The sequence below is a fragment of the Anomalospiza imberbis genome, chromosome 1, assembly GCF_031753505.1.
Source record: "Anomalospiza imberbis isolate Cuckoo-Finch-1a 21T00152 chromosome 1, ASM3175350v1, whole genome shotgun sequence".
Classification (NCBI taxonomy): Eukaryota; Metazoa; Chordata; class Aves; order Passeriformes; family Viduidae; genus Anomalospiza; species Anomalospiza imberbis.
Window position 1 is genome coordinate 13673760 of NC_089681.1, and position 25265 is coordinate 13699024.

At 38.8% G+C, this 25265-nt stretch overlaps 1 protein-coding gene across 4 annotated transcripts in view; it reads left to right on the forward strand.

Moving 5' to 3' along the window:
* TAF2 (TATA-box binding protein associated factor 2) overlaps nt 1-10725 on the forward strand; it is a 60661-nt gene extending 49936 nt beyond the window's left edge. For 3 of the 4 annotated variants that reach the window (XM_068182258.1, XM_068182249.1, XM_068182268.1), the window contains one exon: nt 9697-10725. In XM_068182258.1, the coding sequence (XP_068038359.1) occupies nt 9697-9962 (266 nt within the window). In that variant the 3' untranslated portion in view covers nt 9963-10725. Of the gene's footprint in view, nt 1-1293; nt 8245-9696 lie in introns of those variants that run through there. The other variant, XM_068182276.1, reaches the window with a different exon arrangement.
* Nucleotides 10726-25265: the final 14540 nt, after the last annotated feature.

A 25265-nucleotide genomic window follows, 5' to 3' on the forward strand; every position in this document is an offset into this window, starting at 1 on the left:
ATTATAATTTTGAAGGTTAAAAAAATAGCAAGACTCCTCAGGTAAAAAAAAAAAAAAAAAACTCAAATATAAAAACATACAAGCCTCAAATGTATTTAGAAGGATTTTCCAAAGTTGAAAAAATTGCATCTGTGAGTAAAATTGTTTTATTTCAAGCACTTCCTTTCTTTTACTACTTCTCTTAGTATCTTTTTTAATACAATACTTGACAAAATTATTCTCAAGGCATAGTGTTTCTTAGAAGCTTTAAAGCAGGTTGAACTTCCACCTTCTTTGTTTCTCTGTCACTAGCCAAGAAATTCAGTGGTTTGTCTCATTTTCTCAATATGTTTTAACGTCTCTGAAGTTCAGTTCTAGAATGTGCAGCAAAGCTGAGGTCGTGTGACAATGTACCGAGCATTTTGAGGAATCTTCCATACAGATTCAGAACAGGATGTTAAGGTCGCAGTACTGTATTGTGTAAAAGTGAAGTTTTTGGCTTTAGATTTCAGAGTAATTACCCTCTTGCTTGTTTTTCTGTTTTTATCCAGCGACTGCCTGGTGTAAAACAGAAATAGACCTTAGCAGCAGGATCTGGAACGTTGGTTCCATCTTGACTTGCCCTAGGTCCTGAGCTATGCTGACAGGTGACCTTATCTGCTTTCTCTGTGACCAGGCAGTTTAGTGGTCCCATTTTAGAGAAGGGCTGGTGGATGCTGCTACTCCGAGGATCCTGCTGAGCTTGGTGCCTTGGTGCCAGTGGTGCAGAAGCTGGAGGCTCATATTCCATTATGAGCCTTGGACGTAACATTTTTCCTTCCTTGGCAGATACTCTAGCCACTAAAGGAGTTTATTTCTTTCTTTTGATTTTTTTTTTTTAATAAAAGGTAATTGCTGTCACTTCTCATCTAAGAAATTAAGGTCATATAGGGACATTAAAACACAGGGAAGTCTAGATTCTGGATTTCAGATGGCCTTCAGTTAATGATGTGTGCCTACAGCCAACTCCACCAGGACAGCTTTGCTATTAGGTATCTAGAGTAGCAAAACCCACAGCTTTTTGACTTACTTCAACAGGGTAAAGGAGCAGGCTGCATATAAGTTACTCTCATGAACTTAGGAGCCTGTATGTGCAAAGCTTTAGCTTAAACTTCTCAGAGCTGCTTTGAATTTTGTTCTCAATCTTATGGTCAACCATTACATTTTCTGTTATGGCAAAGAATGCTGCATCCAGGGCATGCAAGTGCAAAGCTGATCTGCTGAGGATTGATATTTATAACTCTTACATGATATTTTGCACCAATTTATCACTAGATTTACACACTGTATGGAATATAAAGTCATAAACAAAACTCTGCCAAATACCTCACAAACAGGACCTAGGGGACCCTCTGTGCACCAGCTCTGTGCTCTGGGACTGTTGCGGATTAAGTTTGTGCTGCAGGTCAGGAAGGGTAAAGTCTGACCAAGAGTGGAGCAGTGGCCACTTAACTGGTGCTTTTAGAGACCCACAGCAGACACAAGCTACTTCAAGTCTCACTTGTGTCCTGAATGACCTTCTTACCTCTGTTGTTTAGACGTTCAGCACACTGTAATACATTTTCTTTCCTAGGTAATAAATGAGACAAATGCCAGGTTTTGCACCAGAATTCATTTTAAATAGTAAGCCTTTGAAAAGCACTATTTTGAAACACTTGAGATTATTTTATTCTTTTCTTTTTTGGTTTGTGCGCTTAGAAACAGTTCCACTTCACATGTTTTTTGCTTCTAAAATTTCACCTGTTTCTTATTCATGTCATTTTTCTTAGAAGCAGAAATGTATGAATTACAGACGGGGTAAATAAAGATAGTTCAATCTTTAGGAAATGGTATACTGCTGAGAAGAAACAGATGGGGAAAAATAAAAGCATACATAAATAAAATTGTTCACACATAGGAAGAGTGTTCTGTTACAAAGGAATCCCAGAGCCTGTGAGGTTTTACAACAATGATGGAGGATGGGTGCATTTCAGGGAGTGATTATTGTGAAATAGATTGACAGGAGGTTCTGAAATGGTCTCAGTGTCTTGTTAGGAAATCTGCCTCAGTTCTGATTCCTAATTGGAAGGAGTGAGCTCTTGGTCCACCCGCAGTTTTCCTCCCCCAGCTGTGGGCTCTGTTTTCCTCCCCCAGCTGTGGGCTCTGTCCCTGCGTGTCACATGAAGTGTTAGGTCATCAGCTGAACACAGCATGTGAAAAGCAGCTGCCAGGAGGAAGTTCAAGTTGGGTCCTGTCGGATTTGTGGTTTTTTTTCTGGATTGTTGGGTTGTTTTGGGTTTTTTTTTCCATTTCCCAGACCACCCCAAATGATGATTTAGATTTGGTCAAGCTGATGTAACGCCCCTAACACCAGGAAAATATTATTTTTCTTTAAAAGTTTGGGGGATGGGGGGAGGGACATGAGGGTGAGAATGTTTTTGCATGGCTCTGCCCATGGATGTGAAATCTTAAGGCTGAAACAATAAAACAAGTTTTCTAATAAAACTTGTGCTGGATTACGGGTTTCAGTGTTGTAATTACAGCACCTGTCCCAGTTCATACAGAAAATAAATTGTTTAAATCCTACTAAAGCAGTCTGACTATGATAGTAAAACTGTGGACTCTGGTAGTTGTAGGGGAATCTAATAATTTTATCAAGAAATTATTAAAGCAAACAAAACATTAGTTGTGAATTGTCTAAAGAATGCTGTTGTGATGATTACCCATCTGCCCTTAGGGCTGGAAACTTGGTAGCCTCCTTTGAACCTCCAAGGCTGTGCAAGGTTACATTTCTAATGTGAGAACATATTTTATTTGCTATTAATTATCAAGAATATTAGGAACACTCCCTTCACTTAAATCTTAAGATAAAAGACTTTTCACTATGAGATTTTGTGTAAGCAACAGGTTTGATCTCTCAGGCTGTAAGGTGACTTGTCTTGCTTTGTTGACTTCAGTGAAATCAGAGAAAGGTACAGTTCTTTAATATTTCACTCATCTGAAAGTACAGTGTGTCAGAAGTAACCTTTAAAAGGTTCTGCTGTATCTGTCAGTGGTTTTTGATTGGCCTGGTCTTCTCTGCTTCCAAAATAAATGCCTGGCTGTAGGCTGGATGATCTGCCAGTGAAGTTGCATGTCATTATACCTCATCACTGATGAGCACTTAATTGAACTTTTTCCAACTAGTTTTTATGGTTTGAAAGTTGATAAAAAGCAGCATCCAATTCTCTCTTTGTTTCTGCAAAGGGAAGAAAAATAAAATACAGTGACGTTGTCTTTGTGCACTGGCAGTTCTTTTTCTGATGACATTCAGAGGTAGTGGGCTTTGAGGACATCCTGAGTACTCAGACTCAGATCAAACAGATTCCTTGGCTATTCTGTTAATTCTTTTGCAGTTTTCCGGGATAGTCAAATTGGAAATTGCCACTGCTGGCTTTGTGGTTGCTCTGTTTACTGTGTAGATGAAATTTTGGAGGTCGTGACCACAGTCATAATGTTGATCAGATTGTGGTCTTGTTTATCACAGTCACTGCACTTTCAGGAAATTATGGTTTATCTGGATTGACTTTTTTTCTGAAACATTTTGAAACCGGTCATTCTGCATATGCTGCAGTAAAGTGTAGAGGTAAACTACTGTAGTTATTATATTCAAACAGTACATTTACAGCAGCAGATCCAAGCCTGGGGTGCAAATCACTGCATCTGGAGTTTGGTTGCAGGAGTAAATAGGAATTCAGTCCAAACTGTATGAGAAGCCCAGTCTTCTGCAGTTAGCTGTAAGTGCACCAGTACCTCAAGGTCCAGCCCTTAGTGGCTCTCTGCCAAAAAGTGCTATGAAAACATCAGCACACAGACAAATATATAAATGAACACTGCTTGAATTCGAGGACACCACTGACAATGATGGCTTTTTGCTTTACTTTCTAAGGAGGTAAAAGTTGTTAAAACTGTTCTGTTAGAATGCCTTTTAATAACATAAAATATTAGAACAGTATCTGTTACACTTTATTACTCAAGATATAACTGTTTCCAAAGTGGTAGCTTGTAGGCTTTGAGCTTTGTAGATAAATTTGCCTCACTGAAATAGTATGTGGTTGATAGTACACTTCACAAGGAATGGTGTTTTCCAGTGCTTTACTCTAAAGTAAAGAAAGCAGCTTTAATAGAAACACAAGCCCTGCAGATAGTGACAACAGAAATGAGAATTGCATCAGTGTGTGGCAGCGGTGTGTCAACTCCATGATTCAATAAAAAAACCATTATACTGTAGCTGTGACTGTCTCTGAGAAAACAAATAACTCTCAAATCTAGAGGATGAATAAGGCTAGCAAGTTTTCAAGTGTACTGCCTGAAACTGATAGAGACACACAAAGTATTCTGAATCGGCTTCCTGATTTGGATGTTCTTTCTTTCAAAAACAGTGATTTCACTAGAATGTTCTAGAATATTAAAATAAAGGTAGTAAAAATAACACCACTGTTAAGATATCATTTAGTGTATGTATAAGGCAATGTAGTTGTTAAATGAAAGTCAGATGAGGAAATCAAACTTTTTAGCAGTAAAAAATGTATTTTAGTTAAAACACCAATTTGTCTATACAATACTTTAGTTTTACCTTTGGTATAGGTATAAGAAATTGTCTGTCTGGTTTTAAATCCCACTAAAAAATTGAAGTCAAATGAATCTGTAAATTGGAACTAGTTAAAATGTTTGTGTTTGTTCCAAATTAACTGATTTGCTTAGCATATCTTCAGAAAACCTTTGGCTGGTTTTATTTTTTTTTAACTAGACCTTTGTTTTTCACCCATGAACTTTAATTTTTGTCCCATGGACCTTAAAAGAGCACTCTCCTAGAGAGAAAATTGATAACCTTTTTCAGAGATGTATAATTTGAAAATTCTGGTTCTTTAGACTAATTACAGGACATTGCATTCTGGAAACCTGAAATCATTTATGCTTGGTAACTTTCTATGTACTTTCTTGGTGGTTCAACAGATGCATAAACACAGCATTAAATTAAAAAATAGTGTGTCTTGGATGTTACCAGAGTAACACTAAAAAGAAACGAAGAAATAAGGAAAAACAGGGTAATTTTGAAGCTGTTTTTATGGTATTTTCCATTTTCTGAATGTTTTCTCTTTAGAGAAAATGCTAGCCACAGATGCAGGTCAACTGCACTGCAAAGAGAGAGCATTACCTTTCTCATTGGTGAGCTTTCTTTGGGTTCTGGGAGAGACATGTGAAGTGCTTGGGCCCTTGTATCGACATCCCCCTCTTCCCAGAGCCTGTCCATCTCAGGTGCTGCAGCACCAGCCTGTCCTCAGGTCCCACGGGCTTCAGACTTCACTGTGATTTGTGAACTTGTCTTCTCCCTCTCTGATGTTTCAGTAAATTAGGGTGCAAATGGGGTAATATCAAACAAGTGTCAGTTTGTAAAAATCCTGTATCAGCCAGCTGTTTTACAGTCATTGGCCATGCAAAGAAACAGGCTGTAAGTTTGTGGCATCCCACTTTCTTCACACAAAATCAGAAACATAGGAGGGACCACAGGAAAGGTTCACAACAGCCTGTTGGTATGTTAAAGTCTCAAGTTACAGGTTTTCATACTGCAGAAGTTCAAAAACAAAATACAAGAAAAATAGGTGAAACATTCTACCCATATAGTTCAATGTTAATGCAGCAATGAGCACTAAAACTTAATTGAACAGGGTTTTAGAATTATCTGACAGCAATTTCTGTTATGACAACAAATGTTACTTTAAAGCTTATCAGGATCCAAATCCCTTTAATTTACAAGATCTATGTTTTCATATTTTATTCTCTCTCATGACGTCGACAGCATTTGTATTTGTCCCTGGTGCAAATGGTAGACAAATATTCTGATCTTTCTCGCATGGGATCATAATTCTGTCTCATTTTAAGCACCTACCCAGCTAGCTGGAACACCACAAACCCAACAATTACATTGGAATCTCCACATCCTAAACAGGAGTAGATCCATGTGGATAGACACATGTATGCACATTTTCTTCCTAGGAATGCTACTGACCACTTCAGAAGCAGCTCCTGGGCTGGCCCTCCACTTATTGTGTGTTTCTGTGTTTTGTGAAACCCGGGTTTCAGTCCTGCTCTCTGTGCCAGGAAGAAGTGGGTTCCCTGCAGGAATAGGGAGTGCTCTGTGTCTCTTTGCATCAGTCCTGCTTCCCCCATTGATAAAAGGATGATTATACTGCCCTGTGAGGCAATTTCTATTTAGCCTTGCTTTCCATAACTACACGTGCCATGTTCCTGGCATAGGCTTTAAGTAGATACTAATTAAAAGGAAGAAGAAAAAGGTTCAGTAGGTTCAACACTGAATTTTATGCATGGAGATCTGTAACATTTTTGATAGAGCTTTTTTAGGTCTGTCCATTTTGGCACACAGCTGAATTCAGTAGTTTGTGATCAATCTTTTGGAGCCATCATCCAGGATCAATATATTTGATTCTTGAATTCAGAGCACTCTTTAACAGTAGGAGGAAATTTCTGGATAGCTTTTATTTTTGCATTTAAAAACCCAAGAGACTAGAGTCACTATTGTGACTCTATGAAGAAATTGTGTATGTACTCCTATTGCTGGCTCAGTAGAAGCAGATTTTTGTAATGACATTCTTTAATTTCTTAGTGATGTCTTTTCCATATTACCAATGTTGACTGTCTCCTTAAGTGTCAGTAGCCCTTGAGTTGCAGTTGGATCCTGTTTTTCCCTTTCCTGAAGATATTACTGCCTCTCTAGGTGGTCACCACCACCACTTTGGTCCTGTTGGCTTAAACTACTGTTGTATTTGCTCCCTAACTTACCCCAGTCAATGGTGTTTAAGTGCTTTAACAAACACATTTTTTTAGTAACACACCTGAAATAAGTAATGAGGTGATAACAGAGACTGTTGCCTTAGCAGAGCTGGTAGTTCAGTAAACTGCAGGAAATTACCACAAGTGGCAGGTCATGTAGCAGAGTCAGGAGAGTCTGTTTGGTTGCATCCTCCGTCTTCACTTGACACTACTGCTGCATCATCCATGCAGCAGTGTTTTTATACCAGTTCTGGTTACAATTTTTTAAGTTCAGAGGCTCAGCTTTGCTTTGAGGTTGTTACAAATGTAGAGTCTAGACTTACAGGTTTACTTTCCATATAAAAATAACTCCACAATTTGGAATTAATGGAGCTGAGAAGTTTTAAGAGTTTGTCCCATGTTGTGTGGGGTTTTTTTTCTTCTATTTGAAGTTGTCTTGAGTTTGCCATGTGTATTTTAATGTATCATGTGCCTGTAGCTTGAGAACACATGAGAATGTCTTCTGTACTTTAGGTCATCTTGTGTACATTTTCTATATAACCAACCAGTGGTCTTCAGGCTTTTTGCCAAGACCTTTATTTCTGTGTTTCTAGGAGCTCTGTTTCTGTCACTGCCACAGTTCACCTGTAACTACTGCAGCCTATTATAACAGCATCAAATACTGCCTGCTTTGGTTTTCTGAGATAGAGCCTCCACCCTTTCCTTTTCTGATGGCCTGAGCCAGATACACTCATTTTTTCACCATTGTGTCATCTGTTTAATGGCTGGCTTTGTATCCTTGCAGCTGCTAAATAAAGTTGTCTAAACAGTGAATGCTTTAGAGGAAGAAGCTTAGGTTATGGGGATAGGTTTAGATATGGGAGAAATGCCTTTTAGAAGTATAACTGGAAATAGTTACATAGTAAAGCAGTCTTGTACTTTTTTGCATCAAATGCAGTGTACTTGCACACTGTCTTCATTGTTGAGAATGGCTCTAGACAGCAGTGTAAAAAAATGGTAGTAGGTGCACATCGAAGTCAGCAAGTAGAAGTTGGAATTGGTGTGCATCTCCTTTACCTGCCATAAGATACATAAAAAAGTAAAGTTGTGAGTTCTAATAATAAATTTTTGCATTGGTAACATGAGCTTACTGCTGCTTAGTTCTGATTAAATAAAAATTAAAGCCTTCTAAAATAGTTTTCTATTAGAGATATGTAATTCAAGTTTACAGATACATATTTGAAGATTATAGGAAACTATTGTACTTCAGACTAGCCTCCTTCATAACCTCAACAGAGTATTATATTGCACCTTTTTCCTGTCTTGTGGTTAAGACCAAACATATTTCTAGAAAGACATCATTTTGCTGCTTAAGACTTCAAGCAGTAGAAATGCCACTATGTCCCATAGTAAGTTATTGATTATCCTCACTAAAAATTTTTCTTCTGTTTCTATTCTGACTTCGAAACACTTCATATAGATGTAGATGTTGTTTTTTCCAGACATATTTGTAAACAAACAAAACTCAGAACAGCTGTACATATATGTATGCATATATATATAGGAAAATCTAGAATTTTTCCTGTATATATGCATGATTGAGTCTGTTCTCAGTCTTTCAGATGAGGCTAGAAAGATTGCATGGAAATTGTTCTCAATACTTGCTTGTCATAGTACAAGGAGCTGTCTCTTTAGACTTCCAGGAATCATTACCATGGACAAATCATTCTTGTCTGTAGAGTTACACAACCAACCAGCCAAACAAAAATATGTACTGGGAAATGTGTTTTCAAATATACAGAAAAAGATAATTGCATAGTAACATCAAATAGCATCATTTCTTGTTAATTAATTGGGATCCTTTCACCAAAACCTGGGTGGGAAAAACCCCCATATTTAAAGTAGCAATGAAGAAAAACGATTTTAAGTAATACTTAGAGGATTAGTTGCCTTCAAAAATCTGCTGGTGCTTTTCTACATTTATGTAGTTGTAAGGCATCCTTGCAATGTGAGTGATTTGATTCAGTTTCTGCCTAAAGGAATCTGTGTGTTCCTACCTTCCAAGTGTTTCCACTCTTCAACAAAGGTATCCTTAGAATAATGCCCTTTAATCTCTACTGTTGAAGCTATTGCAGTCTGTCTGAAATAATGAAATATTAAATTAGCCAAAGAGAGAATGAGAAAGTCATTCCTGAATTGAGATGTCATGGATCATATCTCCTTCCTCAGGTTCAGATATCAGGCTTGCTCAATATATAACTAGTTCTAGTGTACTTGTGAAATACATACTGATAAAGATGGTGTAATTGTCTTTATTGGTATTGGTTTTGTTTAAGAAAAAAATCCTTGCATAATCTTTCAAATAGGCTAAATTGGTTGTATGAGGCAATTTTTAGAAAAATCAGTTTAGTTTTCCACTATCAAAATGTTTGTATGTTCTTGTGGGGAGCTTTGCCTCCCAGCTAGAAAGAGTTCACATCCCAAAAATGCACTTTATTATGCCAGTCTTGCTCTTTTTATCAGAATTTTCACAAGCAGTTATATTTGCATTATTCAGGGTACAGTGGCCTTCCTAATCTATTTAAAAATGAATTTCAGGAAGCTAGTATGACTTAAAGTTTCTTAGGGCTCTTTACAGTTCCTAATTGTCCGGGATACTTTTATGCTGTTGAGGAAGGAAGGACCATCCCTACAAATTGTCAGTCGTGTGGGAACTTTAATGGCATGTTCAGAACCTTCTCTAAAGCTAAATGGTACAAGCATTGTAGCAGATTCCATGATTTTATGTTTAAATGATAATGTCGGTTTTATCTAATATTTCCGAATTCCTAATGTTTGGAAACAATGCAAGTTAAGCATTTGCTAATCCCACCGTGTCCATTCTTTCAGGTAAGGAACAGTCTGCGGGAGAGATAACCATGCACCCTGTCTCAGCAGCTCCACTCTCTGTGTTTAGCAAAGAATCAAACTCCTCAAAACACAGCGATCACCATCACCATCACCACCATGAGCACAAGAAAAAGAAGAAGAAACACAAGCATAAGCATAAACATAAACATAAACATGATGCTAAAGAAAAGGAAAAGGATCCCTTTGTTTTCTCTAACAGTCCAGCCAGTGCACGATCAATCCGTTCCCCGTCACTTTCAGACTGATGCCAGTGGCTTCTCTGGAGTTCAACTTGCAATACTCCTGGAGTGGTTAGAAGGATGTACATAACTGTAGCTTCTATCTTTTTTTATGGAACTAAGAATATGTGAACTGTCTCAGCAATTCAGAAGCTCTGCCACCTTTGAAGCCTTCTTTTTGCATGTGTGGTTGTTGAAATCTGATTCAAAAAATATGGTTTATTATTCTGACTCATTTTGTATTTCACTGTTCTCCACACCTCCCACTCTTTTTTCCATTTTAAACAAAGAAAACAGCCCTTTATGTAAGGGCCCCATGTCCACTGGCAACCCCCTACACATCATGCTTACCATGTGTATTGCCAGAATCAATTATGGTTTAATCCTTTGAAGAATGTTAGAGGCAGAGTATGTTTTAAGCGGATGCCAATTGCCAAGCCTTTGGTGACAGACTGTTTCCAGAGCAGTATTGTATAACTAAGTGTAGATCTCCTCAAAAGACAGGGATTTTCTTTAGTCTTCAGCTGACCTGTTTCTTACTTTAACCATTGCAACGTAATGTCAGACTTCTAAAAGAACAACAGTATGTAGAACATTTGCATTTTTCAGATACTAAAACTCTTGAAAAATTCCAGGCTGCTTTTAAGCTGGTGGTATTTATTATGGATATGAGCCTTTAAATATTATTAAATTCTGCAATTGTTTTTGGAATTTTAGCAAAATGCGTAATGCATGTTTTGTCCTGTAATCAGGCTTTTAAAAATCTAATAAAGTTTGCAAATTATTTTGACAGAGGCAGGATTTTTTTCTTCAAGCTTATATTGGAATATGCTTTTGAAAGATGTTTGCTAAAATTTAAAAAATTCTGAAAAGTTGAAAAATTAAAACATTGAAAAATACGTCTTTCTTCCTTCTGACGGGTGGTTTGTTTGAAAGCAAGATCAGCTCATGAATCCACAGGAGAAATATATCAGTAGATTAAACTAGGTCTGGGACTTGAAATGATGGATACTTCTAAATTTCTTTAGCTGTGTTTTATGCAGTGTACTATTTACACCTAGGAAGGTTTTTATTTAAAAACTTAATATTTAAAAAGTTTTAATAATAGAGATAAATAATCTCTGCCACTTTTTATCTATTTTCTTTATATGTGTAGAAGCAGTGTTTTATTTCCATATATAGTGATTAACTTCTGTTGCCCAGAGTTCACATAGTGTTCTATAAGATGGTTGTATTTGGGTTAAATATTTTTTTTTATCAATTTTCACAAATTTTCATGAGAGACTGATTCTCCTTCTTAGAGCAAGGAGGGAAAGTTCAAGAGGGACCCAATAAGATTTTTTAAAAGCCATACTCTGTTTCATGAAAGTTAATAAATATTTTATATTCTATACCTGCTGGTGAATCCTGTAGTTCTTGGAATAAAAAGTTATCTGTAGACTAGAAAGATGATAGACTCAGGTATTTTGTAATATGCATCTACTTATTTTGTTATTCAAACACCACATCCTTTTAATACTGCACAGATAGCTGTGCTAATCATTGCACTTGGAGCCCGTATGGGCTGGATTCAGACACAGTGGCCCTGGGCAACCCTGCAGCCTCTCCTGATCTGCTGCTTTGCCGTGTCAGGGGAAGCCCACCTGGGTTTCCTTTTAGCAATAACTGTGAGCTCTTGGAGCTTAGGTGAGCTAAAGGTGCAAGGGGAACACCTAAGCATGGGTTGGATGAGGTACTGAGCGTGTTTTGGGTACTCAGCATGTGTGCAGCTCTGTGAGACAGAGAGTCACAGCTCAATGGAAATACTCTGAGGTGTTTTTCCCTTGGCTAAGCAGTGATGTAACAGTGCCAGGGGTGTTTGTGGGAGACCTGGGCTAATAAGCAATGAAAGCTGGCATTGTTTGGGAGATTGAAGGCAGATGCATTTATGTTTTAAAAATGAGGTCATGGATAATTTAGACTGGTGTAGTTTCTACTTTCAGAGATGTGGATTTACACTCCTAGGCTGAGAGAAAATGTATTGTTCAGTGATACAAGCACAGAACTGAGGCAGAGCTGTAGCACAGGAATTCTGCCATCAGAGGTTTTGCTGTATGACTAAGTGAACTATAAAATACATGCTGAGACAATATGGTGAAGATACTGCCAACAGAAAATTGGAAGGTAGGGGAGGGAGGGGGAGAATCTGAAAAAACATTTTCTAATGCAGTTTCTGAGGTTACATCATGTTCCTGGTTCAGAATATCCATTAGTGTATTTGATGGAATACAAAGTTTAAGGTGTGCAGGTGGTGCAACATGGACAGGCTATGTTCACAGACTGGTAAGTGTGCTCAGAAATCAGAATAATTTGGCAGATTGCACAGGTGATTCAAAAAAAGCAAACTGAAGTTCACAAGGTATGAATGTGAAATACTGAACTCCAGGGAAAAGGAAGTGCATGAAAGCAAGCCATTCTCCCCATCTACTATGGTGCAGTGAAAAAAAAAATCTGCTTGCACAGAGGTGAGCAGTTTGCTACTATTGCAAAAGTAAAAGTCACTTAAGGATTAACAGGAATTTTTAAATTTAAGATGTGAAAGTAATTGTTCTATTGAGTGCCAGTGATTTGAGGCAAAATATTTTAAAAAATAAGTGGGCAGATGGAAACAAGAGGTAGAATTGCATATAAGAAAATATGGAGTATTCTTGGTCTAGAATAAATGAAGTCTGAGGGAGGAACTCACCCTTCACATGCCTAAAATTCTGCTACAACAAAAAATGTTTAGAAGTTCTTGATATTTCCTTTGGGAAGGGAGGTATTAGCTTTGTTCACAAGAAAAAAATTTTTTTTGAATATTAAGATGCAAAGCGTTCCAACAGGCACCCAATGATGATGTGAAAACTCATTTCTTGTAGGCTTTTAAGCAGCACATTGGCAAATGTCTGGAGGGGATGCTTACGGGATGCTTCACCCCACCACAGTGCAGGGACCTCACTGCTACGGTTGTTTTCATGGTTTCTTTAATCTGCCGGTTTTTTTCAGCTAAGGTTCTTGTGGTGCCTCCCTGGATGTGACCAGCACTTGCAGAAGATTTAGGAAACTGAGGTCTTTGCCTGCCAGAGATCTCACCAATTGTGGTTTAGCTTGAGTTTTTTCTTCTGCTGAAAAACTCATGACTATTTCAAAGTTAAAACCTGACATCAATTCAAGTTAAAATTTTATATTTGGACGGTGGATTAATCTCTCTGTTCTCTCCACCTCATAGGTTGCCTGTAACCAATGCAGTTGCTTTTGATCTGGGTTCTCATTTCTGGTTAAAACTCCTGCTGTAAAGTGTGCTCTTCTTAAAACAAAAATATTTTATTTGAGTGGGGTGTTATCCAAATACTGCAAGAATGCACATTACACATATAAGCAGAAATTAGTGTGTTGTTGAAAATAAGCAAAGCAGTCAAAGTCTGGAGAATTTATTTCGGTATATCAGTTTTTAACATTAATTTCTTTATTTTGTTCAATATAAACATTAGAACACACGTAAATGTAGAGTAAATATGTAATGCTAAAATATCTGTATGCATTGCTAATGCAGACTTTTCATTCGGTTTTTTCTTTATTTTTCAGTATAATTATAGAATAAAATGTCCACAAAGTAAGTACTGCATCTCTTAAATTTGTAGGCATGCTGGAACATCTATTGAGGACATAGCTCCTCTCCTTAGGTGTCCAAGTAAGCAGGAGTTTCAGGAGTGTCCCAGTGCTGTGGAGGGAAGGACAGCAGGATGCACCTTCGTGGAGTCCTTGGGTGAGCTCATAACATCTCTGTATCAAAAAGCTCTGTCCATAAAGCGCTCAGGCTGACACGAGGGCTCCTCTCAGTGAAAATTAGTGTCTTACACTGTTCAGCTTTTGGGAATATAAGAGCTCTTAGTTTTAGTTGATTTCATGTTCATAGAAATAGAACTTTTTCAAATTCTAATACAAGAAATTTTTAATCATGTCATTATTTTCAGTTCTTTATGATAGTTTATTCTCAGAACTTAAGAACCCAGATTTTAATGGAGCAGATTTTAATGGGTGTTAAACAGCAGCCCTTAAATTACACAAGGTAAGTAAAAATGTTTCAGATGAGATTTAAATACTTCTGTATGTTTCAATTTTTATATATTCATTGAAATATATATTCTAAAATATATGTTTACTTTCTGAATTTATAATTTTAAATGACAATAATTTATGAGTGTTTGCATATGAATTAAGTCACAGCAGCTAATATTTAAAGTCGACATTATTCCATAGTTACCTGATACCGTAAATATAGGTATTCTGAACACATTTCTAAGGCTTTCTTTTGCTATTATTTTTGTCCTGATAAATCTGCAATGTTAGCAATCTTTGTAGATGTAGAAGAGGCAGGATTTCATTTGAAAGACTTTGCATTTTATTGAAAAATCCTTCCGTTAGAATGGTGCTTAGGTGGTGGTAACCACCATAAAGTGACAGAGCAAATGAAAGCATATTGAGCTGGATTTCCTTAATCTCTGAATGAAAGTGAATCTAAGTGGGTATGGTTTGGGCTGGTTTAACAGCTTGTCCCTCCTGCAGCAAGAAGCTCTTTTCCCCCCACAGCTCCTGACCTCACAGTCGCATGTAGGAATTTTTTTGCTAACTGGGCTCTTCTGTGGCCTGATAAAACGCTCTAAAATCCATGAATAAAATTGGGGTTATTCTTGCACTGTTAGTGAGCTGAAGCTTTTGGGCAGAGGCTGAGTAGGCAGCAAGGCTCATGCCTGGCTTGTAAAGTCAAGGGTGGAGTGGGAAGAGGGAGGGAGGGAGGCGTGAGCAGGAACAAAACCCTCTTTAGCAGAAGCAGCCAGTTCATTTGGCTCCACTGCTTCTTGGGACTTTGCTCCGAGAAAATCATACAATAAGGAGAATTCAAGTTCTCACATCTGTGCCTCTTTGGGAGTCTTAATTTTGTTGTGAATTGGTTGAGTGATTGTTTTGAATCAGATTCATTTTGGACATTTTGGAAGTTTGGAGTGAGATGAGCTTATGTGACTGGCAGTTACTTTTTTTGATTTACTGTGTTAAAAAAAATTGGTCTCAACGATAGAGTGGAAAAGAAACTAACTTCAGAAATTACTCCAAAAGTCATGTCAGGTCAAATAGACTTTTATTAATTACTTTTGTTCTTTTTATTAATAATACTATTATTGTAAATTTTTTAATCCACAGAATTGGATTTCCCAAGAGTTAATCTGAAGCAATTCATTCTGAAAATGCACTTTTCATTTTCTAAATATTCCTATATATTTTGTAAATAAAGCACACTGTGAAGTGTAAGTAACTGGTTCAATCTCTAAATTTAAAAATTCCCTTAAAAAGGCAGAGTTTGAAAGTGGGGTACAAATGAAAGCATATTGCAAGACCTGATTGATTCTTCCCCTCTTCAAAACCATATTTCTGGGGGGAAAAATATCTCTTTTGAAACTTAACATGTTTTGTAGCTCATTCCCCACTCAGGAGCTGAATCAAAGCATATGGGGGAAGAAGGTTTCTTAGAAGTTTTGAAACTATTTGACTACAACTTTTCAAGCTGATACAGATGTCATGGAAGTTTTTCACAATGCATTTTTGTCTTGCTAGTTTTAGTCACTTAATTCCTGTTTTTTCTGTACAGTGAAAAACTTGAGATAGGGAGGAACAGAAGGGTCTGAGAATTCCTGTTAGCTCAGGGAGGAGAGACTTGGAGAGATTAAAGGTTTCCAATCAGCTTTGTCACTCACCCTCCTAAGGCAGCTTCTGCTGTTTTTATGTGTTATGGAGCTGCTGCTGTCATCACTTGTTTTCCTCTACTGTTTCTTTGCCTTCAAGTCTTCTTCCAGTTTATCAATGTAATAGATGTCAGAGGGGTGTCCATGCTTCCAGAAAGACAAATCACTCAAAAACATCCTCTAAAGCAGGGGGTTTAAGCTGCTTAGGAGCAGGTTGATACCTACTCTTGGGGATTTGAGTCTTGTCATGGCTTTTCATGGTCTGTGGCCAGCAGGCTGCTACAGCTTATTTCTTCTCTCTGAGAACCAAACACAGACATTCCTTGTCCCTTGTGGACATTTTACAGTTCCAGAGTCTGTGCAAGCATCTCGCTTATGTTTGGAGCAGTATGTATAAAAAATGCTTCTTCATCTCAAATGTCATTTTATATTGTTGGAATTCTTATATTTGTTATTGAGTAGTTGACTAATTTCAAAATACTGAGCACTTTCTGTTGCTTTTATTTTGAGAGTCAGATTTTTACAGAGACTTTTTTTTATAGCACTGAAAATCTTTCAGGTGCTCTATGAAATGCTCAGCACTTAATAAGTAGGATGAAGACAAAGGAGGACAGAGAACAAAAGCTTTTTGTATATCTCTTAATGGAAGAGAAACACAATTACACCGTAGGAGAACTGATAAATGGAATCAAGGAATTGGTTGTTGACTATGGCTATGATGAAGAGATATGAAAACCTCAGAGTAAAATAGTGTGGAGAGAGCAGCTGATAACAGTACTCTTTTTGCAAAAAAAATGTTTAAAATTTTAATTGGAGATAAAATAATTTGTGAAATGAAAACAAGAAAGTGGTAATGTATATAATGTACAACAGCTGCTTAATTTTTGACCTTTTTCCTTGAGTGCTGTATTCCTTAACTGAGAACCTAGCAAGAGCCTCATTTCTTTCTCTGAGTCAAGCAGAGTATCATGAGTGAGTATCTGTCATCCAACAGAAACTAACAGCTTGGCAGTTCACTTTGCATTTTCCTTTAGTGATTTGTGCTATCAGGAATAGAGAAAGCTTCTAAATATGTGATTTACAGCTGTTTTACAAAAATCAAATACACTTTGAGCCTGATTTACCTGTTCTGTAGTAATGTATGTAATGTATACTTGGGCTGCACAGAAACACAGTTGGGAATTAGCCTTTGAGCTGTGTTTTTGTCAGTATGTATTTCTGATTGTGGCTGTGAGTTAAGGCAATGACTTGTACCTTTCCTTTCCCTAGAGTCTGAGATGATTTTGGGTAATCAGTGCCACCATTTGAAGCAGATATTACAATGCCACTGAGAGCCCCTTCCAGCTTCTTCAGCTTGAGTGCAGGTTTTTCTCATTCATCTACCTTTCTTGTACTTAAATATGATGGAGGCTTCACCCGAGGATGAAGCCAACCCCTGGCAGTTACTTCTCTGCTACAGAAAAGAGGGAAGCTGTAAATCTATAGTGTTTTTTGGTAACTGATATTTAATGTAAAGATGAATTAGTATAAGGCATTCACAATGCTATATTACTGTTAAAAGAAGGTCCAGGAGGTGAGTTGTTGCATGTGTAATACTTAATATTCTCAGGCCTTTGACATTCATTAGTGGGACATGACTATCCCAGCTTTTTGGATGCTGGTATAATTAAGATTTTTTGTTGTTGTTGTTTCTTTTTGTATCCGCAGAGTTCATCTCTGAGAAGGCAGCATCTCTCTCTTCCTTCAAATTACTGTTCAGGTCCTCTATTTACATACTAATTACTTCTCTGCCCTTTCAGGAGGGTAAAAAAGCACTTGCAGGCACCCAAGCTGCAGTCACAAGTGCCAGGACTTTTTCTCCCGCCTACATTCTGCATTGTGACTGAAATGTTCATCAACCACACAAATGAGCTGTTTTGGACATTTCATGTGGCAGCACATGCTGTACCAGCAGCTTGCCAGACAGAGGAGGGGAGGAGAGGGGAGGGGAGGGGAGGGGAGGGGATGGGCTGGAAGGTGAGCCACTGTGTACCTCTCATGGGCTGCATACAGTGCGCAGTTAAGGCTACCTTGCACCCCATCAGCTCTCAAGCTCCTCTTCTCCCCAGCCCCATCCCCCTGCTCTTCTGTCTCCCCTCTTTCTTCTCTCCATTTTCTTTTCTTCTACTATTGTTTCACAATTCCCCAGCTCAGACGTGATTTCAAATCTCATTGAGATGAAGAGCTTAACCAGAAGATGGAAGTACGTTTATGCCTGGGCTGTCAGTACATGCCACCAAATAGTCTCTCGTGGCCTTGAGACAGTTACAGAGATGGTAAAACCTGCATATGCAGTGTGCAGGTGAGGGTACTCTGGTCATTTGCCACTGTCTACTCCCCAGACTTCTTGTTTTGCTTTTTCAGAGGTTTTGACTGTCTCTAGTGTTTTCTACAGGATGAATTCAGTGTTCTGCCCTTGGCACAGCTCTGGGCTGCTGGAGTGCCTGGGGACAGGGAACAGCACCAGTGCCTGGCATGTCTCTCCTTTCTGGACTGGGGGTCATGCTGGTGCTCCAGCAGCAATCAGAGATCTGTTTGATCAAAATACAGGCGGCAATTCACCTCCACACACTGCTCATGTCCAGCACTGTTTACAGGTTGGCCTGGGAACCGGTGACTAAGCAGCATTTTCAGCCTAGAGGAAAATAGGTAGTTTTGTTTAGGATTGGGTATTTTTTCCTTTTTGCAAGGCTACTCTGTTAAACATCTTAAGCATATGAAATTGACCTAAGCATGTACTATGTCCTTTCCATTCAGAGATTGTAGTTTTCCTTCTATATATGTAAATAAATAAAATTTATTCTGAATACTTGCAGGATTTCTATATAATTTGACTTTATATGGCACCAATCATGCCCCTCCGGGTTAATAATGCTCATACTAAGGTTTGATTCTGAAATATAGCAAAACCTTAGAAAGGCATAGGGAAATGAGAGGCCCCATTGTGAGCTAATGACCTCTGTGAAGGAACCAACATGTCAGCACTGTAAAATGAGATACACTTAATAGCTTTTCACAATGGATGCTTGTATACGATACACATCAGCATACTGTGAAGTGGCTTGTTATGATAAGACCATAATATAGAACTTTTCTGTTGAAATGGTTCTCTCTCCCTACTTCTTGGGAAATATTTGTTCAAATAAATATGTGGGTTAGTGAGGCAACAGATAGTTATTTGTCTCTCAAGTGTGAGTAATGTAATATGAACAAGCATTAATGACCTAACTCTTTAATTCAACAGGAGATCCTTATTTTTCTTACACGCTAGCTTATTTCTTAATATTTTGGAATCCATTGCTCAGTGTGTGTTGTGTGTTCCCAGGGGAGCTGAGAGCAAGTTACAAGCTTTGGATTAACTCTCAGTTTTGCTCAACTTTATCATCTCTTGACTCTCTCTGGGGCTTCTTCAACTCAATGGCTGGCAACCATGTGTATCTGCTCCCTGAATCATCCACTAATATCTGCCTGAAATACTGAAAGACTCACATTTTTCAGTGGACGTGAGAGGTAAAACTGGCCAAACCATTCACGTGATTTAGAAGTCCTTGCCTGATTTCCAGAAGAGACTCCAGCATGGTGCAACCAAAGCCTTGTGAATTTCTGTGAGTTAGCACCTTGATACAAGGCTGAAGCAGTTCACATAATCACTGCCACCATGGCAGAGGTAGCAGAAGTAAGGGAGCTAAGTGAATGGATCAAGAACTGTGAAAGGGAACCAGTGACAGACCATGAAGTTAAAGGAAAATCTGAGAGGCAATAGCAACAAGGAAGAAAAGCTGGGCATCAAGATCAATGGACGAAGATGACTAGACAGAATAATTTAGAGCCACGATCCACTGGGTTGTAGCCAGAGGTTCAGGAGTCTCACTGCTCCTGGCCAAGAGGTTTCATATCCATTTGCTTAAAACATGTGTTTTATTCCTCTGTAGGTATGAGTTACCAAAGGGATGACAGCCTACAACAGCCATGGTTGCCAATCTCTTACCTCATGCAAGTCGGACATGTTCCAGTACTGCTCGTGAACCATGAAGGAGGCAGCACATCATCAGCACACTAGGAATTGCTCTTCTTTGAATTCAGTTTTTTAAAATAATTAAAAAAAAAAAAAAAACCAAGCCACAAAGCACTCTCTTTGGAGAATATGAATATGGTCCATTTGAATGGACATAATACCATCTGGGCAAGTTTATGCAGTACCTTGGCATTCAAGTGCAATGAGACAATCTCAACACAGTGGCTTGAATGGGGCTGCAGGAGAAATCTGGTCATGCTCAGATCAGCTCAATCTTTTTCTGGAGAGCAGGATCCTGTTTCTGTGTCTCCATAGACACAATTATTATGAGATGCTGCCAGGTCTGTTCAGCTATAATTTTTAGAAAAGGTCATTTTTAAACTTCTCTTTTGAGCACTCAGCAGGGCCCAGCTCTGATTAGGAGAACTGCTGAGTCTTGATGGGTTCACATGAAGGTAGCAAGTCTGTGCTGCACACATCCAATACAGCCAGTCTCTGGCAGTGCCTATTACAGACTGTGGTAGTAGTGCTTTACAAAGCTGTGCATTCTTGAAGTCTTAAGATAGGCTCTTAAATGTAGTAGAAATAGTTTGTTAATGTCCCTGTGTCTCATCTGCAAGTGATGCTGTCTTTACCTCAAAGGAATGCTGTCAAGATATTTTGGAAGCTGCTTGGACACCACTGCAAAGACATTTCTTTATCATCTTGTCCATAGAGAAACTTTGAATGGTGCTCCACAATAAAGAAGTCAGGAATTTGTATGCAGTGACTGTGCTGAGCTGCTGTGCTGCTGTCAGTATCACTGGCAGCACCTGGAAGATTCAGCTGGTCCTACAGCTCTGATGTGCAGCTCTGTAGCATTTGAACAGCAAGGGTGTGTTCTGTGCCCCTTTCTTCTCATCAGCATTTAGCATTGCTAAATGGATGTGTCTGAGAGCAAGCTGGTTCAACATTTCTAATCTGGAACAGCTCTCTGCCTGGGTTTGCTCTGTGGTGTTCATGTGGGAAGCAGATGAAGCAAGGCTGTAAGAACATCTGTTTTTTGCTGTGGTTGATGTTGCTTTAAACAAGGGTCTACAGCACCAAGACCTGTACAGAAAGCACCTGAACAGGACATATATGAGCCAGAGCAACAGACATGAATCAGTGTCTGACCAGAGGACAGATTGAGTGGCAGTGGAAATCTATCCTAGTCTGAGTGACCTGGAGTACATTTTGGGTGACATATTTCAAATTTAGGTGATAATGCTGATACCATAAGGACATGTTAAAGCTGGTTGTTGCAGAGATATGAATATACTAAAAAGTGCAGGAGAATTGTTGGCCTACCTTGGATGTCTTCTACAACACAGAATTGGTTGCTATCTTGATCAGGTCCTTGGTAGCAGAGAAGCACACAACCAGCTGGGAGCTCCTTCTGCATTAGGCAGGAGGTTGCCCTCAGCCACACTTCAAGCTCCCTTCAGCCTTGTGCTACTTGTTGAACACTGTGTGGCTTCTCAGTACATGATCACTGTTTGTATTTGACAGGTGACCTTCGAGTCAAATCAGTGGCTACTTGCCATCCCTTGTTAAATCTGCCTGTCTTAGGGTCATTGTAAAATATTAGATGGAATTTTGGTGAATATAACTGGTTTTCTCTTTGGACAACATTCCAAATTTAGTACATCTTCTCCAAAGCTTAGCATAGCACTTTCCTGGAGCTGCATCAAACCCTAGCATTCAGTGTTTAAAACTCAGTGTTAATGCCTGTTGGAGGTGATGTTGTAATAGCCTCTGTCAGGCTTTGAGTGATGGTCTTGTTTTCTTTAAATCTCTCTTACCATCTTGGAGATATCAAATTTTGGAATCAAACACTGACTTTAATGCAGGAATGTTCCCCATGGGTCCTGATGTTTTACCCAAGAGTTTCAAAGTTTGTATACAATTGCTGCTATTGATTTCCAGTCTCCAGGGAACTGTCTCGAACTCCCCCCCCCAAATCTGGTGTCACCAAAAAAGCTCAGATCACTTTTCAGGTAATCAGAAAGAAGGGCTGGGCATTAGGAGATCATCTGAGTTTGTAGGCACTGAAAGAACCCTTGATTAGTAGCTCTTGAGCTGAAGATTTATTAAGTGATTGTATATATTATTTTATTTTTGAGTGACTGAATGCATCTCTTGACAAAATGAGACATCCCTTTTCTGCTTCTCTCCATTCTGCACAGTTCATGGTCCCCAGGGATGGGAGGAGTTCCTTCCATGAAATACAAACAAAAAAGTCAAGATTCAGTTGCTACATGGGAATAGCAATTAGTATTTTCAATGTTTTAAACCTTTAATATTGATAATGTTTTAACCCTCTCATTCTTGTTTTCTAGGCAAGGAAATTGTTTTGGATTAAAATTCCTCAGAAATGCCTGAGTAATCCTGTTACTGAAATATACAATTTCTCTGCGTAATGGAAAATGCATGAGCTGGGGAGACAGACAGCACCAGCTCCTGGGCTGTTTTCTCAAACATTCACAATGGATATGAATTAATTCAGGGAACCTCTTGGTTTTGTCATGAAGGGTGAACTTGGCAATCATGTAGTTGCACTTCCAGCTCAGAAGTATTTTGATGGAAGTGAAATTTGATATAAAATTCATACCCAAGCTACTTTGTAGCCCCATGTGGAGGGTAAGATTTAGTATCAGGCAAAGGAAGGAATCCCTGCTCTGAATGAACTGCCCAGCTGTGTGTTACTGTTGGGCCTGTTGCTAATGTTATTTCTGAGGAGGCATGTTTACTTACTTTCACCATGACTGTCCGGAAATCCCATGGCAAGAAATGTCAGAACATTTGCCAAATCACTACTTCACCCATCAAGCTGATTGTTGCGTGTTACTCGGTCTGGTTCACATTAAGGGTTTGCTCCATCACTGCCTTTGCTCTTTTGGGGTATATTGATTACTTGTGCTGGGTTTTATAACAAACAGGCCTTTTTGAGGGATCACTCCCCCCTTTTTTCCCTGAGCCTGTGGCATGTTAGTAAATACAGGACTGATCTTTTCTACTTCAGGCACAGTCTATCTAAGGCAGGTCATCCAAAGCAATCAAAAGCAAACTCCTTCCAGTGGCTGATTACTATATTATAATGTATTTTGCAAGGCAAACAAAAAAGAAAAATCCTACCTATAAAATAGAAAGAATGTAATAAAACTGAAGGAGGCTTAATTTCTCCTCCTGACAAGTATCTTATTTTTCTGTATATCAAAAACTTTTTCAAGAACCAGAAGTCCTGCAAGCAGAGGTAGGCTAGTGCTGCTTGAGAGCTGACCTGTGTAAAGGGAAAGTTTGGCAGCCTGGGGGTGCACACAGCCAAGCCCCCTCGCACCAGCATAAACGGGGGGCTGAAGTCTCTCCAGGGGTTCCTCCAGAGCACAAGAGGAGATTTGATTGATAAAGACAGGCCTGAAAGGCTGCCTCAGATCTGCTGTCTGCAGTCCCTGTGAAACTCTGCAATGGACAGAGGGGGCCTTTCACAGCCTGGGTTTGGAAGTCTGGCATCCTCCCCAGCCTCTGATTTAACAATTTCATCTTACGTCCAACCTGAGATGAATGGCAAAAGCGTAAGGGATCAGAGAGGGTAGACTGTTGCTTTGCAAGAGAGAGGCAGCACCCTTGGAACCCTCTTGATGTTGTATTATTGGTGTTATTTATTTGCATAGTTCCACATGAATCCTGCTGGTTTAACCTATTGGTAAAGCATGAGCTGAATTAATAGATGGGTGAAACTTTGCTGGAGAGTACGTGCACCAATAATTAAATTTTAAAAGTTATTACTTGTTGTATTTCTACTATGCATGTATTGCATTTATACCTAAATCGGCTTTTTGTTGTGCATCAAGAATTCCTGCATCTCCTGCAGGTAACTTGGGAAGGAAACAAGATGGGATTGTGCTCTACAAATCCTTTAAAATGGAGGAGACACCTTAAAAAGTCATCTCTTAAAGTATATTTGGGCTTAATTTTACTTTGGAAAATCTTATTGGTCCCCTGGAAGATGTGTAAAGACTAACAGTTCAAACAGCAAAATTCTACTTCAGTAATAATTATGTGTTTTCTGAAGGTGCTACCTTGTAAAAGTTAAAATATGTTTTTTACAGAAAGACGTTTATACGCAAAAATTATGTGGAAATTACTGTCAGTGAGGCAAGAAGAAAAAGTGGAAGAAGGATGGGTGCTCTCACCTGTTAATTTTTGCCAGTCTCCTCTAGGCTTGTTCTATTAAATGTTTTTCTCTGAGGTAATGGATTTAGGGGTGGGATGATAGCAAGAGGCATAGCAGGCTGAATCTGGAGGTGTTTTAACCTTTTGAGCCAAAAGTGGTGATAAGAATCAGCAGTGGTACTGAGAATAATGGATCTGGAACTTTGAGATGAAGCAAAAAAAATCTGAAACCTGAAATTAGGCTGTGTTGAAGAGCTTTTTGGAGTTTTCTAAGCTCAACAGCTCTTCATTAATGCAGTCTAACATATGTTTATTTCAATACTGTGATCCATAACAGCTAACTCCAAATGGAAGCAAGAAATTCAGCTGAACACAACTTGGCAAGTTGCTGGGGTGTCTTGAGTTTTATATGCTCTTCTGGCTACATGGAAGAGGTTGCAACAACTTAAACTGGAACTTAAACTGGAAATGCTCAAAGCCCTAATGAAAGGTTTCGTATTTGAGATGTTGAGCAAGATTATACTCTGGGCATGAGCCAGAAAATGAGAGGGAGGAGCTGACATCACCTTAGCTGGATTTGAACTTTTGTTGGCTGAAAACAGGTCTGAGAAAAAAGTACATCTCTGTAACAGCAAATTGTGCTGCTTAGGCCACCTACAGGGACTCCTTGCTGTGCTGTTCATTCCCTGGCATCCATGTCATGAAAGCAGCTGAGAGCTGTCAAGAAATACAGTGCTAGGAGATGTAAAGAAAATAGAGGTGTTCAGCTCTCACCTGCCCCAGGCCTCTTCCTTGTCACCCCCTCAAAAGTGCATTGCCTCTCTCTGTTCCAGTCTCACAGACCCCTGCCCTGTGCATGTGGACTGCCAAAATCAAAAAAGGAACCAAAATCAAAACAAAACCAATCAACCCTGGAGAAATGGCTTTTAAATTCTTAGTTTAGTGAAAGGTGGCTAAGCAAGTGATCACCACCTTAAATTTACTGTATGGGTCCTTGTCTCTGCTGGGATGTTTGCGAGTCCAGCTGAAAACAAATTGACAGAAGTAGCATTGATGGTAAGAGATCCTGCAAGAACTAAAGCAAAACCTCAGGACATGCAAATAAATATCCATTTCTTGGTATTCCTATACGCTAACTTGCTGCTGCTGGTGAGCAGCATGGTGCAGCAAAAAAATCTCATCTCATTACTCAGCTCCTGCTTACCCTTTGCAGGGATGGGAAGGGATGACTTGCTTCCTTCATCTAAGCCACTTTTCTCTAGTATTTAAACTCACCACACAGCTAATTAAATATACAAACACTTATTATAAATTATAATAGCTATC